The sequence below is a fragment of the Pseudopodoces humilis genome, chromosome 5 (assembly GCF_049639895.1).
Source record: "Pseudopodoces humilis isolate 2021_Gansu_Grassland_sample_001 chromosome 5, ASM4963989v1, whole genome shotgun sequence".
Classification (NCBI taxonomy): Eukaryota; Metazoa; Chordata; class Aves; order Passeriformes; family Paridae; genus Pseudopodoces; species Pseudopodoces humilis.
The window spans coordinates 23,817,972-23,834,121 of record NC_142204.1 but is presented as its reverse complement, the minus strand read 5'-3'; the positions used below and the strand labels follow the sequence as shown (position 1 = coordinate 23,834,121).

The following is a 16,150-nucleotide window of genomic DNA, read 5'->3' as shown; positions in this document are numbered from 1 at the left end:
TTCCTGGAACCGGGGTATCATGGAGTCTCCTTCTCCCGAGACACCTGGGTACCTTCCCATGTCACCTGCTCTAGGTGTCCCTGCCAAAGGACTAGGTGATCTCCAGAGCTCACTTCCAACCCCAGCAATTCTGGTCATTCTGGGATGCTGCCCCACAGAAGCCCCCATAGAGGACTAAAGCTGGGCTCTTGGGCACAACCTATTATCCCTCACCAGGTGCCTGCCCTGGACAAAGATGCTCGGTGAACTTCAAAATCACTCTACAGCAAAGCCTGGGGCTCTCATTTCCAGCATCTGCTACCCGCACTGTGTCCCTGGGAGGGAGTGGGAAAAGGCCCTCTGTGAAAATGGGGAGTCCAGATTTTGGAGAGATCCCGTGACTTTAGGAGGCAGAGACTGCAAGATGCACACCTTGCACTCCAGAGGCTGCAGCCTTGACAGTACCTTGGGCTTCTCCATTGCCCGCATTACCACCATGGCCACTGGCACAGCCAAGAAGGGATGTGTGAGGAGAAGCCTTCCAGCTTTAAGGACAATTCCAGCTCCTTGGGCCGTGCCTGTTGTTCAGAACAGCTGCATCCCAGTGGTCTGCTGGCTTTTGCCGAGTCCCTGATAATCTGTTTTATCAGGACTGAAATGGAAAGCAAGCCCTTGGGTTGTGACACAGTTCCCTAAGCTCAGCAGTGGAAGCCAAAAATGTACAAGAGCTAAAGGTGAATGTATGAGGGAGATGGAAGAGCATTTAAAGCTAACCCATGGGCTCCCATTGGGAGTTCCAAAAAGTGAGCAGCCATTCCTCACCTTCTGTGGGGCTCCTTTTGAGGAGAAGATGGAAGATTCCTCCAGCATAGCCAGCCACAGAATCCTAGGATGTTTTGGGCTGTTAAAGGTTATCTTGTCCAAACCTCCCTGCAATGAGCAGGGACATCTTCAACTAGATCAGCCTGCTCAGAGCCCTGTCCAGCCTGACCTTGGATCTTTCCAGGAGTGGAGCATCCCTGTTTTAGGAAGATGAGCTGCAGTGCCAGCACAGCTGGATCCTTAGTTCTTCAGTTCATTCTGGGTGCAGGAATCTCCCCGTGATGTTGTGTCAAACACATCCTTATCCATGAGCCCTCGGAGATCCTGAGGGCAAACTCTGGGTGCCCCATGTGTTCAGGAGGCTCCAGAGCACCGGCTCTGGGTTCCACTGACACCATTGCCTTGGGTTTGCATCCCCTTCCATACCACAAGCAATGGTGGATTAAGTCCATGTTCATTATAATAACAAGATGAAATTTCACTAAATGAAATGAAATTTTGAAACTCCATTTCAAGAAAGGAAATTAAATGAAAATTAATGTAATGAAATTTCAAACTTTCATAAACTGAGTGAAATTTTGAAATTTCATGAAATGAAACTAGCATAGTGAAATAAAATTTAATTAAATGAAATAAAATGAAACGATGAAATCTTGATGAAATTAAACATTAACAGTTAAATAATAAACAATTAAACAATGTCAAAATTCCATGACAAGAAATGAAATGTCAAAATTTCTTTCATTTAATGAAATCTCGTTGAATGAAATGGAGTGGAATGAAGTGAAATAAATATTATCTTATATGACCGGTCACGATGCGCACTGAAGTTCCCCACAAGCCCTGCCAGATGGTTTGTACGGACTTGTTTTTCCGCGCATCGCTCCCCGCGCACCTTTGTGGCCGCGCTCGCTGCCCGTAGCGCCGCGCGCGCCGCCGCGCCGCCTGCCCTCTCGCGAGACCGGGGTGCGGAGCCCTTATAAAGGCTGCGCGCGGCACCGGCGGCCCTTCCGGCCCGGCGCGTGGACAAGATGGTGGGTGCGGAGGTCTCGGGCCTTGCCGCGCATCCAGCGGGCATCGCCGCCATCCCGGCCTCGGCCACCGCGCGGCCCCGCGCCCACCGCCCCCGGCACCTGCGGGACGCCGTGCGGGGCTCATTTCGGGGCGCGGGCGAGGCGTTGCGCGGGGAGGCCGGGCGGGTTTGTGCGGTGCCGGACGGGGCGCGGGGTTCGGGTGGAGCGGGCGGCTGTGGGGGCATTTGGGGATCCTTTTTCGGGAACGGGGGCAGCTTTTGTCTGGAGAGCTCCTGTGGTTATGGCCGTTTTAGGGCTTTAAACTTCGCTTAGGGTAGCTCGTGACGAGTATTTTTGTTTTAAATAAAACCATATATCTTTTTAGTTCCGTGTGTAGCTGCACGGTATTTTTCTTTAATTTATTTTAATTTAATTTTATTTTAATTTGTGAGATTGGATGGGTAAATCTTTCTTTGGGCTGAGAGTTCTCCGGATGGAACCCTGTCTTTACATGGTCGCAGAGGGAAGGCTGCAAGGGTGGTCCTCGAGGAGAACAAATAACTGGAAAAGATAGTGGAAAAAATACCAAAATAACTTCGGAAAAAATACTGAATGATTGACTCAGAAGTGGATGTTGAGGTGCTGGTTTACTGCAGTTTTGCAAACTGAAATTGTTTCTGTAATGCTTGTTTTGGTACCAATTCATTGAAGAATGTGAAGTTGTCTGTGCTGCATTTTCATTTCCATTTTTCATGGACTGAAATTCTGGTGGCACGCTGTTGCCAAATCACAGCTGAGGTTCCCTGGCTAGGGTGGGACTTGGTGCCATCTTAGAATAAGCTTGGAAGGGGCATTACAGAAGACTGAGAAGTACCTAGTTATTGCATGGGGATTACGTTATTGTAACATGATGGAATTCAGAAGCCCCGTGGCTGATAATGGGAATTTCTAGAACATGAAATGTCTTGGATACATGTAATATTCATGATCTCAGGCGAGGACAGAGTAGGCCTTGGCCCTCAAGTGGGCCTAAGCAAGTCTGTAGCAAGCCCTAAGTGTCAGTTTTCTCTCCACAGTCTCACCGCAAGTTCTCAGCCCCGAGGCACGGCTCCCTGGGCTTCCTGCCCCGCAAGCGCAGCAGCAGGCACAGGGGCAAGGTCAAGAGCTTTCCCAAAGATGACCCCAGCAAGCCTGTCCATCTCACCGCCTTCCTGGGGTACAAAGCTGGCATGACCCACATTGTCCGGGAGGTGGACAGACCTGGATCTAGTACGTATCAGTGTTCCCCTTAAAACAGGAGGTGGGTTTGGTCAGGAATGGTGGCAGGTGGCCCCTTCAGTAGCAGCTCTGGGTTTTAGTTCTGGCTTGACTTCACCCTGTTCCAAGTCCAAGTAGGCAGTGTATTTTTGCTGTAAAGGCTGGTTTGGTTTAGCTGCACAGTAACAGGCTTCTCCTTGGGATGGCTTTTCTGGATGTGGGGGACATCAGTCAGCTGTCTTCAGTGCTTTTTTGGAGATTGTCCAGTCCCGGATCGTTGCTGCCATCCATTTTGCCTATCCAGTTCTGCTGATCTTTCTCCTGAGCCAGCCTCAAAGTTTTGCATGGCATTAAATTATGACTTCAGAGTTGGTCGCTGTACCCTGCATCTTCTCTGTGAAAAGAACTTGAGTCATTTAACCTTTCACATGGAGGACTTGGGAGTGAGAAAAAACAGGTGGTGTTAGAAGAGTTCCTGCTGGAATTAATTGTGCTGCATTTCTGTTTCCATCCAGAGGTGAACAAGAAGGAGGTGGTGGAGGCAGTCACTATTATAGAGACACCTCCCATGGTCATCGTGGGCATCGTGGGATACGTGCAGACTCCTCGTGGTCTCCGTAGCTTCAAGACCGTCTTTGCCGAGCACATCAGCGATGAGTGCAAGCGCCGCTTCTACAAGAACTGGTGAGAGAGCAGAGCCTTGACTGGTCTCAGGCTGTGGTTCATATGTTTTACTGCTGGGTTGCAATGATCTTAGCACAGCTTTTTAGCAGTTAGTGTTTAGGTTTGATGGACTGGCCTAATAACGGGATAGAGTGTAGGAATGGCTCCGTGAGGGTGGCAGCATAACTTTAGGTAGTGCCCTTCTTGGTGTGGGTGTGGTGGCTTTGGGTTTGGCCTGGGAGCTCCTTAACAGGCTACACGTGATGATACTTCGACGGGCGGACATAAGGAAATCGCCTCTGGCGCTTGTTGTTGAGTGTCGAGTCCTGACTGTAGCCCTGTTTTCTCAGGAAAGGGGAAGACGAGTGTCACTTGAGATTGCTGTTCCAGGCACTGTTGTTGTGATTGAAAGTGTGCGTTTGCCCGAGTGTGGCTCCAGCGTGTCTGAAGCTTCCAGCCTGTTTATGAACTTGGCAGGCTGAAAAGACGTCAGAGTGGAGCAATAAAGTTCTCAAGGGTGTTTTAGTAACGACCTTGCTGTTGGCCAGACAAGGGGGGGAAATTAGGTTATTTTCAAGCAAATCACAGTCACCTCACAATTGCTTTGAAAATCTGTTTTTATTCTGTTATTGTTTGACATCTTCTTACAGTCTTTTGTTTTCTGTAGTGTGAATGTTAATGTGCTTTGGAATTCATGGCAGCTCCGCTCAGCTTTGGCAATTTTGCCACTGTCTGATGAGCTCCAGGCTCCGCTTGCCAGTAGAAAAGAGTCATTAGAAGCTGGCAATGAGCCAAAGCCAACTGAGGTGGCAACTCCTTCCGCTCACCCCACTTCCTTGGGGATTGATGAAGGGCTTAGCCAAACCTTGTCTCTGCTCTGCTCCTGAAGGCACAAGTCCAAGAAGAAGGCCTTCACCAAATACTGCAAGAAGTGGCAAGATGAGGAGGGCAAAAAGCAGCTGGAAAAAGATTTCAATAGCATGAAGAAGTACTGCCAGGTTATTAGAGTCATGGCTCACACTCAGGTAAGTGTCTGTGAGTTCATTTATTCTGGAAACCTCTGAGAGAGCAGGCTTCTCCGTCTCTGTAGAGAGATTTCTGTCCTCCCCTGCAGCTTGATGCTGTTCATTCAGCACATTACAGATTCATTTTCTGCAGAGGTGTGCTCACAGGATATTTGAGGAGCCTTGGCAAACCTCTGGCTCATTTTGAAGGAGTGTCTGAAAGAGACTGAGCTGTAGTAGGAACTTTCTGGGCTCAGTCATTTGCTAATTCTGTGTAGATTTGGACTCTATTTCAGCTACAAATAAAACCAGACTGAACATTGAACTCAGGGGTTTGTGTGCTCAGCATCATTTCAGCTGCATTTTGTTGGGATTGCAAGCACTCAGACTTCAGTGGCTTCTCTTGCTCAGCTGCAGGGGGCGTTCTGCTGAGTGATGTGGTGTCTCCTCAACTGTCAGTGTTCTGTCTAACTTTCTTGGGAGATGCATTAAATTTTCAGTTGGCTCTAAGTGCAAGAAGATGGCTAATTTTACTAGAATTAATTTTCTACAGTAGAGGTAGTGTTGCAGCTTCTATTGATATTCTTACTGGTTCCCTCTACTAAATAAAGGAGAAGTAACTGTAAATGAGATCCAACCCAAAGTGGCCTTAAGTGTGGCAGGCTTTATCAAGGGATCAGAACCGTTTGGGTTGGAAGGGGCCTTAAGGATCCTCCAGTTCCAACCCCCATGCTATGGGCAGGGACACTTTTCACTAGACCAGGTCCCTGTCCAACCTGACTGAACACTTGTAGGGGTGGGGTATCCAGCGCTTTTCTGGACAGCCTGTGCTAGTGACTCACGACCCTCATAATAAAAATAATCCTCCTTAGATCCAATTTAAATCCACCCTGTTACAGTTTAAAACTATTGCCTCTTGTCTCTTGTTCTTCTTCAGTGGAATTTGGCTGATGGCTGTGGGTTTACAGAACTCTGTGCTCCTGTGTGTGGTTTATAACTTCCAGGTGCAATGACTTGCAAACCACTATACAGCCTTCTCCCTTATTGTAGGGCCTTCTTTAAGTTTTACATTTTGGAAAAGGATACTAGAAAAATAGATTAGGCCAGGGCTAAAAGGATGCTGGGCTTATTAATACAGGGTCCATTTGAGAAGAGCAGGAGCTGAATGTCATGCTTTCTGTGTTTTAGATGCGCTTGCTCCCCCTGAGACAGAAGAAGTCTCACCTGATGGAGATCCAGGTCAATGGTGGCACTGTTGCTGAGAAAGTGGATTGGGCCCGGGAGAAGCTGGAACAGCAAGTGCCTGTGTCAACAGTCTTTGGCCAGGATGAGATGATAGATGTCATTGGAGTCACCAAGGGCAAGGGGTATAAAGGTAAACACATGGAAGTCCTTCTCTTTGTGATAGGATACAGTTTTTAATGAGATCCTGGCCTTGAGTTTTCTCAAGTGCACGTGCCAGGAGCTGGGTAGGTAAATCCATACTGCTGTCACAGTTCAATGATGAGACCATGGAATGAGCGCTGGGCACAGCGCCTGACATCCATGAGGAGTCATTCCATGCTGCCTTCCTTCTGAGAACACAGCCCAGGGACAGCCAGGGAGAGAGCTTCACCAGGAAATGTTAATTCTTGGGATGCTGGGTCTGTGCTTCCCTTTGTTGCCTGAGGGGACTGCAGCTTAAAAGACTTAGAAGCTTAAACTGTGGTTGAAGACTCTGGTGACATCTCAGCTTGACAGCAGGCTGCTTTGGTCCCTTGCAGGTGTCACCAGCCGCTGGCACACCAAGAAGCTGCCACGCAAGACTCACCGGGGCCTGCGCAAAGTGGCCTGCATTGGTGCCTGGCATCCTGCCCGCGTGGCCTTCTCTGTGGCCCGGGCGGGCCAGAAGGGCTACCACCACCGCACTGAGATCAACAAGAAGGTTGGTGTCTCTCAGCTGCTGGGGAAGGATGAGAGCTGCCTGATGTCACTTGCTCTGTGACAGTGAACAGAGTGGGGAGCTCTGCTTGGGCTGTTTTGGTCTGTTAGAATGTTGTCTTGGGGACAGTAGTCATAGTTGCTTATGTTGGATAACTAAAATTCTTGTATGGCCATGTGTTTTCTAAGTGTAGCAGACTCTTTCCTCTGAGGGTTATGTAAAATTCCTTACATTTTATCTGATGACAGGCTCTTCTGCCTTATGCTAAGTAGACTTTCTTTATGTTTTTAGATTTACAAGATTGGCCAAGGTTACCAAATCAAGGATGGAAAGCTGATCAAAAACAATGCATCAACTGATTATGACTTGTCTGACAAGAGCATTAACCCTCTGGTGAGTTGCTGCAGCTCTGTGCCAAGTGTCTGCTTGTGACCTGCAATCTTAAAGAGGCAAATGGGCTTGGTTTAAGTCACAAAATGATTGAATGAAGAGCTCTTGAAATAAGTCAGCTGCTGTTGGAGGCGGTGGTGGTGTTTAGTCATCCTCAGTATTGATTTGTATAACATGGAAATTGCATTTGTTACGTGGCAGTAGGACAGAGATGTTGCAAACCTTGAATAGTACTTGTACAAAGCACAACTTAGCAAGAGGAGCTTTTGCTTTTTTGTCAGCCTCTTCTGCTGTTCTTAATAAAAGCCCTACAGCAACAACTAAATGGCTGCATCAAGAAGCTTGACCAGTGAAAGGCAATACTAGAAACAGGATTTCAGTGGGTGTGGGAATGGCCAAGGCCCAGAAGTGGTGTGGATCTGTAGGCAGATGTGGTCCTGCTGGGTACAGAGCACTGACTGTTCTCTCCTTGCCTCAGGGAGGCTTTGTCCACTACGGTGAGGTGACCAATGACTTCATCATGGTGAAGGGCTGTGTTGTGGGGACCAAGAAGAGGGTCCTGACCCTGCGCAAGGTGAGTAGTGCTACCTGCTGTCACATGGGCTGGAACAGTTCAAAGGGAGCTGTGCTGCCTCTGGTGCAGATGGTGTGTGCTGTTCTGGGGAATCAAGTGGCTTGCTAGAAAGATCAAGCCTTCCACACAAACCCACCTCGTAGTAATGCCTCTGGGACTGGCACAAAGTCATTTCTGCAGGTAGCTCTGTCCAGGTTTGTCTGTAGTGATGGTTTAGGCTTGAGAATGCTTGTGACCAGAAGTACACTGGCAGAGTGGGGCTTGTGCTGCGGGGAGCTGACCAGTCTCCAGCCTGGGAGGACAGAGGTGCAGCATAGATGGCTTATGGTCATGTGTTGATTGCATGTGGTAGCAGCTGAGTTCTGAGATCAGAGGGATCAAGGAGGCATTAGCCATGGAGGTGACAAGAAGTAGCCAGTGTACTGGAGGCTAAAAGGCTGCTGCTGCTGCGTACTCACCTGGCATCTCTTTTCAGTCCCTGCTTGTGCAGACCAAGCGCCGGGCCCTGGAGAAGATTGACTTGAAGTTCATTGACACAACCTCCAAATTTGGTCATGGCCGCTTCCAGACAGCTGAGGAGAAGAAGGCTTTCATGGTAAGGGCTCTTCCTGGCACATTTATTGTGTTTTTTGAGCTCATGGCAGCTGATGGCTTTTGGGCTGTCACGTGGCCCAAGTTCCTGTGAAACAGAAACTTTAGTTGGGAGGCCTCCTCCTGCCAGCTTGGTTATAACTGCAGAGGGCCGGGGGTCCCACTTCCCCTGGGACAGCTCTTGGTGTTGGAGGGTTTGCTGTGTTTGGGCACAAGTTGTTGAGTGTTGAAGCACGGAAACAAGCACTGCTCCATTTCCTCTAAGAGCAGCTCATGAGGAGGGTGCTCACAGTGGTGGCATTCCCAGTTTGTCACTTGCTGGAGAAGGCAGCTGGGAGTGCTGTGAGGGAGGCCCTGGCAGGATCTTGGGGCCGAGCAGGAGCTTCCCCACCAGGTGGCACCAGCATTGCTGCTCAGACATATCCAGAGTCGGCCAGTGTGGCTGTGCCACGTTCAGCTTTCCCCAAAACCTCTGGGAATGGGACATGGGGTTTCCAGTGGGTTACAACATGGAGAGCTTTTTTTGCCTTGATTTCTTTATCTTAAGTCTTCATATTTCTGTATGAGATGTTGTGTCTTTTGTGCAGATTGCTGTTTACATAGCTTGTTTTTTTGTGTTTTTTTTTTCAGGGACCACTCAAGAAGGATCGCATCGCAAAGGAGGAGGCAGCCTAACAGGTGGAATGGTCCTGTGCCCTGTGTGCTCTCAGACCAAAAAATAAATATTTTAAAGAAATTAATTTTGCCTCTTTGTGTATACATCAGTGTGTCAGGCCTGGTACTCTGACTGTGGGTTCTACATGTGGATCAAACCAAAGAAGCACATAAAGTTTTAGCTCATGAGCTAACCTTATAGCAGTGTTGCTCTAGAGAAAATGAAGCTGCTATAATAGTGCTGGTTTTGCAGAGCAAAGACTGTGGGTCAGAGCAAGGCGTCTCTGGTTGTGTGAAATAGTAAAGCAGCAAGGGCCCTAAATGTGATTGCAGTTGCTGAGGTATCAGTCCATCTGTCAGCCCTCAGCTGGGTGGGCAAAGAGCTTTGAGTCAAATGGGTTTTGAAATAAACCAGACACTTCAAAGCACTAAATTTTAGGTAGCTGTTTGTTGCCATGGAAATGTTCCAGTGTCTGTGGTAGGGGGTGTAGCCTGCACACTTCACAAATGCAGTTTGTTGGTGTCCCTGAGAGCAGCAGAAAAGCAGCAGGTGGTGTGAATGTCCCAGCCTCAGAACAGCTGGATTTTTCTGAATGCAAGCAGTTTCCCTGCTGAAAGGTGACTGGAAGCAGGCCTGCTCGGGTGGGGAGGGGGATGATCTGCATCCCACCCTCTGAGGAGGCAGAAGATCTGTGAGTGCCGCTGGTGTTGTGTTACTGCCCGACCTAAAATACCCTGCTGGCTCCCGGGGAGGTGGTTTGGTGTGTCCTTCATTGACTATAATTGGAGACATGGCTGCAGTTGAGCCTATAACTCCAGACCTTCACACCAAAGTGCAGCATGGCCCTGAAACAGACCTGGCTTGGCCCTATTTGCTCTTATCTGAAGTGCGGAAAGGTGGGAATGTTGAGTTTTTTCCTGTGGTGGTGCGTGAGAGCCTTCTAAGAGTTAAAAGGTGGCAAGAAGGAGGAAAAACATTTACCTTGTTTCCCTAGAAACCAGACCGGGTGAGTGAAAAAGCTGCCTGGCTCACTGTCAGCCTCATTTAACACATGAACCTGCTGGCTGATTTCAGCCAAGTGAAATAAGAGAGGTCTCACCTGCTAATTTTTTTTCCCCTAGTCACAAGTCTCAATTTGGCAGGTAGGTGGAGAAGATCCATCTTAATTTAATACTTAAATTAGTATTCCTCTGATGTAGAAAAGTGGAATTCCCAACTTCTGTCCATCCTGAGCCTGCAGTTTTATGGGCAGCTCTGAACAATGAGGTTTTTTCCCCCCACCTGTTAGCCTTAGGTGGGCTTTTCCTTTTTTAAGGCTGGTATGTACTAGCTGACTAGGGACGGCATGGCTCTGAGCCAACCCTGTCTGCTGCTGCCTCCATCTCACCAGTCAGATGCATCCAAGGGAATTGCGATTATCAGGATAAATTGATGTGCTGGGAGTGAGCATCCATGACAAACTATGGACTATCATGATGAAAATCTCTAAAAGCACTTAATTTTACCGTGGCTTGTGGTGGGAGCTCTGGTATGCTGCTGATTTTGAAGTGACAATGATAGCAGAGGGAATTTTTAGTCAAATTGGCACCTAAGTAGGTGGAAGCAGTCCTGGAAGAATGTCATTGTTGAAGATGCTCGGCATGTGTCTGGCAGGAGGAGTTACTTTGTCTTGGAACCCAGTGCCAGACTTGGGTTTGTTTATTTTTGAAGCGATTGTTGCTGACTGATAAAACAACGGATGGTGGGGGAAAAAGCCCCACAAAAGCCGTTTCCTGGAATCCTGGGGACATCCAACGTCAGGAGGTGGCGCTCCTTCCTCTGTGGACACTTGTCGCCGAGGGCTGGCTGGTGGGACTGGCCTGGAGAAAAGCCCTGCTTAGCGGGGCACAGGGCTCTGTGGGTCCTCTCAGCCCCTCTGAGCGCTCCCCGGAGCCCCAGGATAACGCCGCAGGACAGGCTGCTTTGCTGGGGAGCTCCTGGGAACCTGGTTTGGAAGGTCCCTGCCAAGCTGTGTGGGTGGGGAGTGAAGCCAAGGGATGCCAAGCTGGCTCTGGCAAAGCTTCCCACTCCTAAAACCTGAGTCCACCCTGCAACTCTCATCTCCCAGCCTTCCTGCTCCGGCAAAGCATGGGGACAATCCCCAGTGCGACAGGCAGCAATTGTTGCAGATCACACATTGGTCCAGCAGCTCCTGAGAGCAAACATTTTTACGGTAACTTACATTTATTTTTAATTACTTTGGGTTTTTCTTTTTGGTCCTGTCATCTCATAGCCCACAGCTCCGTGAATGCTGTGGTGGTGCTGCTTGCATCTTCCCTGCTCGAAAATGTCCAACAACATCCCAGCCCAGTCAGAAAAGATCCCACACCCTGGTGATGCTCAGACCAACCAGAGAGCCACAGGAGGACAGGGACAGCCCTGACCCTGCTGAAATAACACAGAAAGCCGTGGGAACGTGCCCTGTCCCAGCTGGTGGTGGGACGGCTGTGGCTGGGAAGCGGGACTGGGTTTCACCCCCAGCACCCAGTTCTCCCCAGCTGGCAGCAGTGCAGGGCTGGGACCCCACTCTCCCGGCTGGGGGGGCTTTTCCAGCAGCATCTGGCCCCAGCCAGCGCTGCTGCCTCTTTTCCTTGCCAAAGATGAAACGAGATGCAGCTGTGATGCTGGAGCGCAGACCTTAGAAGTGTGTAAGGATGCCTTGGGGGGGGAAAAATGGGTTCAAGTTGGAGGTCTTGGCTCCTACAGTGAGCTTCACAAGTGGCCCAGCTGACACCCTGCCTTCCCACCCCGGCCCCTGCCTTTGATCCCAGTGACAAGCAGGGAGCTTCAGCTATGCTCGATGGGGGAGAAGGGCTGCCGAAGGTGCCCCGGGGGAGGCGCAGCCGGGTTCATGCACCGCGGCAGCTTTTCTGCCAGAGCAGCTCCACCGGGCTGTCCCGAGGGCGGCGTGCGTTTGATTTGCAGCCCCCCCAGCGTGGGACTTCTTTTGTACCTGACAACTTGCTGGCTTCTCACCAACCCTTAGAAGTGCCTGTGGGACCTGGGGGCATGGATGTGGTGGGGAGTGGTTCCCCACAGAGGCACTCCCAGCGTGGGGCAAAGGGGTGGCAGGCAGCCTTGCTCCAGGACTGCAGCTCCCTGTGCCAAAGCAGAGCCAAAACTGAAGTTTCTCCATTCCCAGGGCCACCAGGGCCTTCTTGCTATGGACGTGCAGCACTGCTCCCTGGCTGGGCACGGGACTTATGAGAGCATATGTGAGTTTTGGGAAGTCTTTTCATTCCTTCCCCCAGCATGGTGCTGGGGAATCACATGTTTCTGTGGCCACTGATGGGCACACGGGGGAAGACTAAATTTATCTTCTACAGGCTCCCAACTTCCCCAGAACTGCATGGGACTGTCCTTCCTTCCTGGTAGGGACAGCTCCTGTGCCAGGGTCCCCTGGATGCCCAGGTGCCACCCAGCTCCCTACAAGCCCCAAAGCACTCTGATATCAGGCAGCATTCTTAGTAGTGTGTGTGGCATCAAATTCAAACCCAGGGATTGAATCAGGGAAAGACATATACCTAGATCTGGCTTGGAGATCTAAGGGACACCTCTCTGAGACTGTCCACCAGGCCCAGACATCATTTCACACCTAAATGCCACATCACAGGGCTTTTAAAGTATGTGTTGTTAAACTTCTTTATTGACACCAGTGGCAGTAGAGACTGAATTGAAGCCAACAGGGGCCGTTGCTGCTGGGCACAGCCGTGCAGGCAGTCAGTGAGAGAAGCTACCCCCACATGTATCATTCCACAGGATAATTCCCTCCTCAGCTTTGTGGCTGGAGCTGTCTGCTGTGCACTCTTGCTCCTCTCTGCCACTGTGTTCGAGGGGTGGATGGAAACCAAAGCTCATTATTCCCCTTGGGAATCAGCCAGCAGCCGGGGCTCTGGCAGGCCAGGTCGGCGAGGAGCTGTTGATGGTGGAGGTATTTATAATCTTTGTTTGGTTCCAGCAAGGCTGGACGCCCACTCCCGCTTCCCTCCATACAATAAGATCAAACAGCTCCGGGACATTTCCTTGCTCCTTGCAGATGAAATTCTTGCATCTGCCGACCTGCTCCACCCTGCCTGGGGCTGCAGCCTCTTCCTTCGCTCGAAGACCTGGAGGGTTGCTGCTGATGTTTATTCTGCCCCTAAAATGGGGATTTGCTCATTTCCCTCACCTTATTCCCCACCATTTTCAGAGCTTATGGGCGAGGGGTACAAGACTAGGACTGTGGCACCTTCCCCACCTCAGCTTTATTCCCTCTCCCACTTCTGAAGGACCTCAGCTGTGTTTGATGGGTCACATGTGGGCTTTACCCATGGATGTCACAGCAGCCAGAGCAGGAAAGCAGGAGTATGCTTGCCCATGGCAAGGGCAAGGTGCCTGGTAGAAGTTTGTATCTGTCCCACACATCCATCCTCTTCTTTGATGCCTGGCCCTGGTGACAAGCAGGGGATAAGGATAAGGATGAGGTTCTAGGAAGGCAGTTCACCTGTGCTGGGCAGGTTGTCTGCGTTGCAGATGATGAGGATGCAGGGTGTACACCCTTGGTGCTGGAACCTCTTGCTGCTGGCCTCATCCCAGCCCAAGGCTCTCACCATGCAGCTGTGTTGGGGATCTCATCAGACCCTTCCACCAAAGGCCATTTTGTTCTGGGGATCCCTCCCAGGCACTCAGCAATGGGAGACCACCACCACTGCCTCCACTGCGGCCAGAGATGCAGGAGGGACAGCATGCAGCATCCCTAGGGAGGTGACACTGAACACTGGCAGAGGCTGACTGTCCCCCAGGCTCTGTTTGAGGCAGAGTGGAATCATCCCCTGGCACCCAGCCACTAGCAAATACCAGCCCAGATTCACCTGCCCCCTCTCCTAGAGGGGTTTTTCTGCTGGGCAGGAGCAGGCCCCCGGAATACCAGCCAGCTGATGGAAGCTGTGGCTGACCATATCCCAAGCCATGCTGTGCTGTCCTGTCCATCTCCCAAGGAGGTTTCCATTCACCTCTCCAAGCAGGAGCCTTCCCAGGTGACCCCAGTATTGAGGGGCTGCTGGCGTGGCAGAGGAGCCTGTGGGCAGGAGACACAGCTGCTTTTCATGTCCCCCCTCACAGCACAGCTCATGCTCAATCTTTCAGCATGTCCCTGTGATCTAGGGGTAAATTATGGGTGTCAGGTTTGGGGCAGCCAAGAGGGGATTTTGGAGGGGGGAGGTAGCAGGGAGCAGCACGTGTGAGTGGCTGGGGCAGGACAGAGCAGGGTGGTTCTTAGGCAGATTTCGGAACCTTTACAGCATCTCCTCCTGGAGCATGCCGGGGTTTCAGGCTGTGCTTGGAGGGCCAAAATGCATGTCACCCCCCCACTTTGAGCCTTCGGCATCCCTTCTTCTTCAACCCAAGCCTTCATCCCAAAAGGAAACCCTCAGCACTGTCCCCTCATTCCTTCCACTCCTCCTCCTTGCCCCCAGGGCGCTGAGCTGGGTCTCTGCGGTGTGGAACGTGGGATGTGTGCCACAGGAAACAGTGGAGACGGCGGCGGGGCAGGGGCCCAGGTGTGAACCTGCACAGGTAGCGGGGCTGTGACTCAGCCATCCCAGAGAAAGCGCCGCGCTGCCCCAGCTGCTGGCACGGCCGAGGCCGGGAGGGCTCCGGTGGGGAAACGCCACTGTCCTCACTGCTCACCAGCCTTTTGCTCCAGCAGCCGTGCATGGCTGCCCCAGGGCTACTGGGGTGCAGGAGCACTGAGCTTTCAAATTTAGAGCTTTTCATTTCCATGGGAAAAAGCACCTCTTTCCCCTGGAGACCCAAGGGACACACGTGCCCCAAAGATTTTCCACCCCTGGGTTCAGCCTCCTGTCAGAATCTGATGGGGTCCAACCATGGAGACCCTTTCTCCCTGCAGGCAAGCTTCCCTCCTCCTTCTCTTTCTCTGCAAAGAGTTAAATCTCTCTCCAATTCAGCACCTCTACCCCTCCCTCCTGCCCCCGGGATAATGTTTAACCGAGCTCATTGCTAATTAAATATCGATGACCTCAGGCAGGTTTTGTTATCGTCTGGAAACACCTGATGCATGTGTCACCAGAAAGAGTTTTTCTTGTCTCAAGTACACCGGCAATCCTTGAACTCATGTTGGCTTTTCCCTTCCCACCCCGCCGGCCGCCCCTGCCCATGAGCACCGAGGCTTTGCTGGCAGCCGAGCGACTCCGACTCGTGTGGGCTTGTTGTATCCACTCCTAATTGCAGGGGACAGACATGGTGGGAAGGAAAGTTTTATTCCTCCTTTCCTTTCCCAAAGCATGGCCACTGCTGCCCACCATCCATAGCTGAACAAGCTCAGCTTGAACTTGGTGGACTTTCCTCCTCTGGGCTGAGTCTGTTCTTTCCTGCTTCCTGTGAGCATGGGGATGACCCATCTTGGAGTTTGGCTCTCCAAAATATCTCCTGGGATTTCCCAGGGGAGCAGCAGAGTCCCACAAGGAAAACTCCCTATTCCTTCTTTTGTCCTTGAGGGCAGACTTGGACCAACACTGCCAGGATGAGCAGGCAGGAGCCAAAACCCTTAAAGGCTGCCATGGAGAGTGGGATAGAAAAAAAAAAAGGAGCAAAAAAAGAAAGACAGTGAGGAATGAGAGGCTGTGGAGGGGTTAGAGGTGTTCCGGGAAGGAGTTGTGAGTACATTTTAGGCAAGATGGACGTTTACAGGGGAGAGCCATGTTCTAGGTGGGTTTGGGACAACTGCCCCCCTGAGCTGGACGTGTGGAAGTAGAAGGGACTCCTCAGGAACTGCACAGCAGCTGTGTTTTCCTGCCAGGTCCACCAGCCTTGTGAACAGCCTCTGAACCTTTCTGATCAAGGAGGTCTCTCAGCCCAGCAAAAATTCTCAAGGCTGGTTTTCTTTGTGGCAAGGAGCAGAGGCTTTGCTGACATCATTTTCACACTCTGCGGTATAAATAGCCAACCTGAAAAACAAAGGAAAACTCCCCATGAAGACCATGTAAGGCAGAGCTACAGTTGCACCATTTATTTGTTCGCTCACGGTAGCTATTTCCTGCCTCTGTTGGTCAGAGACCTCCTGTGTTGGCCAAAAATCAGATTTCCTCCCTTGCCAGGAATTTCTGGATCAGCAGCACTGATGGTAATGAGGGAATCACAATCCCCTGGCCCTGATTAGACAAGCTCCTGTCTACAGCTGGCCTCGGTCCCACCAAGGTTGCTCCAAGGCCCAGCACATCTGCTGGGCATCTACAAGGTAGGGCA

The 16,150-nt window shown here is 50.9% G+C and overlaps 1 protein-coding gene and 1 non-coding gene across 2 annotated transcripts; both read left to right on the top strand.

Moving 5' to 3' along the window:
• The first annotated feature begins 1,756 nt into the window (after positions 1–1,756).
• Positions 1,757–8,954, top strand: RPL3 (ribosomal protein L3). The gene is made up of 10 exons (XM_005527631.3): positions 1,757–1,835; positions 2,891–3,083; positions 3,587–3,755; positions 4,624–4,759; positions 5,927–6,113; positions 6,502–6,662; positions 6,951–7,052; positions 7,528–7,623; positions 8,099–8,218; positions 8,845–8,954. The coding sequence occupies exons 1-10, from the start codon at positions 1,833–1,835 to the stop codon at positions 8,887–8,889; spliced, it is 1,212 nt and encodes a 403-aa protein (XP_005527688.1). The 5' UTR covers positions 1,757–1,832; the 3' UTR covers positions 8,890–8,954.
• LOC148184300 (small nucleolar RNA U83B) lies at positions 6,231–6,323 on the top strand. Its single transcript, XR_015772623.1, has one exon. It is a non-coding gene; the product is annotated as a small nucleolar RNA U83B (small nucleolar RNA).
• Positions 8,955–16,150: the final 7,196 nt, after the last annotated feature.

What these genes read in the sequence shown, in the direction of transcription:
- RPL3 (XM_005527631.3), top strand. An exon ending in CGCCGCTTCTACAAGAACTG is followed by an intron (nt 3,756 to 4,623) that starts GTGAGAGAGCAG and finishes CTGCTCCTGAAG; the next exon opens with GCACAAGTCCAAGAAGAAGG. An exon ending in CAAGGGCAAGGGGTATAAAG is followed by an intron (nt 6,114 to 6,501) that starts GTAAACACATGG and finishes GGTCCCTTGCAG; the next exon opens with GTGTCACCAGCCGCTGGCAC.